This window comes from Etheostoma spectabile, chromosome 8, assembly GCF_008692095.1.
Source record: "Etheostoma spectabile isolate EspeVRDwgs_2016 chromosome 8, UIUC_Espe_1.0, whole genome shotgun sequence".
In the NCBI taxonomy this organism is placed as follows: Eukaryota; Metazoa; Chordata; class Actinopteri; order Perciformes; family Percidae; genus Etheostoma; species Etheostoma spectabile.
In genome coordinates this window covers 18,934,949-18,936,065 of record NC_045740.1, presented here as the reverse complement: position 1 = coordinate 18,936,065, position 1,117 = coordinate 18,934,949, and the positions used below count along the sequence as shown (strand labels likewise).

General features: G+C 41.9%; 1 protein-coding gene across 1 annotated transcript in view; it reads right to left on the bottom strand.

The window, feature by feature from the left end:
* Positions 1-1,117, bottom strand: part of fezf1 (FEZ family zinc finger 1) — a 12,049-nt gene that overhangs the window by 4,717 nt on the left and 6,215 nt on the right. Inside the window, exon 2 of the mRNA XM_032522247.1 lies at positions 442-576. Within this exon, the coding sequence (XP_032378138.1) occupies positions 442-576 (135 nt within the window). The remainder of the gene's footprint in view (positions 1-441; positions 577-1,117) is intronic.

Here is a 1,117-nt window from a genome sequence, read left to right as displayed (position 1 = left end):
AATGTAGTTTAAGCCTTTCTTTATGTCTTTATTAATAGGGCCGATCTCCGAGACTGGGAGAGAAATCATTTGGTTTTAAAGTCATCTTATAACATTAAGAATAACCTTGAAAGGTGTGTGTGTGTGTGTGTGGGGGTGTCGTGGTGTGTGTGTGGGTGTGCACACACACACACACAGACAGACACTCACTCACACACACACACTAACTCTCTCACACACACACACACTTGTGAAACCAAAGTTACACCCTGTCTGAACGGTTCTATAGAAATCATATTGTTTTTCCTTAAAAATTAACTACAGGGAAGAAAATTGTAGCCTAACTAAAAACAGTCAATATACATTTTTAATAACTTGTGTACAAAAAACAACGTTTTTCATGTTTGACTGAAGTCAGTTCCTGAGTTTGGAGCGTGCCCGACGTGCTGCGCGTCCACGTACCTGAGTGTGGATGATCTTGTGTCGGCACAGCGTGCTCGCCTGTCGGAATCCTTTCCCGCACACTTTACACACAAACGGCCGCGCGCCGGTGTGCACGGGCATGTGGCGCGTCAGGTTGTAGTGCGCGTTAAACACCTGCGAGAGAAAATAATTTATAAAGAATATTACAATACACACACATCAGAAACACGTCTCTACACAGCCAAACGGGGAGAAAACAGAAAGGTTACATCATTTTACTTTAACAGGAGGTTTTTCAAAGTTGCTATAGCAACAATTTCGATTTCTTTCACCCTCATTGGCCAAGTGTCTCACAGGCGTTTCATTAAACGCTCTTCCCAAGTCCGAGGAAGGGTCAGATCACAGCTGTCATCAACTTTCGGGTGTTTTATTCAATTTTATAGCATTGTTCTGGCTAATCTTTCTGTGATTATCCATCAACATGAATTAAACTTTCTGCTTTTTTAACTCAAAAATTATGATTTAATTTACACTAAATGAGGTTATTGACCATAAATTACACGGAAATGTATAGGTGTATAGGCCTACTGGTGGTTGTGCTCTGTGTGTGTGTGTGTGTGTGTGTGTGTGTGAGAGAGAGAGTGTGTGTGTGGGTGAATGAGTGTGTGTGTGAGTGTGTGTGTGTGTGTGTGAGAGAGTATGTGTGTGTGAGTGT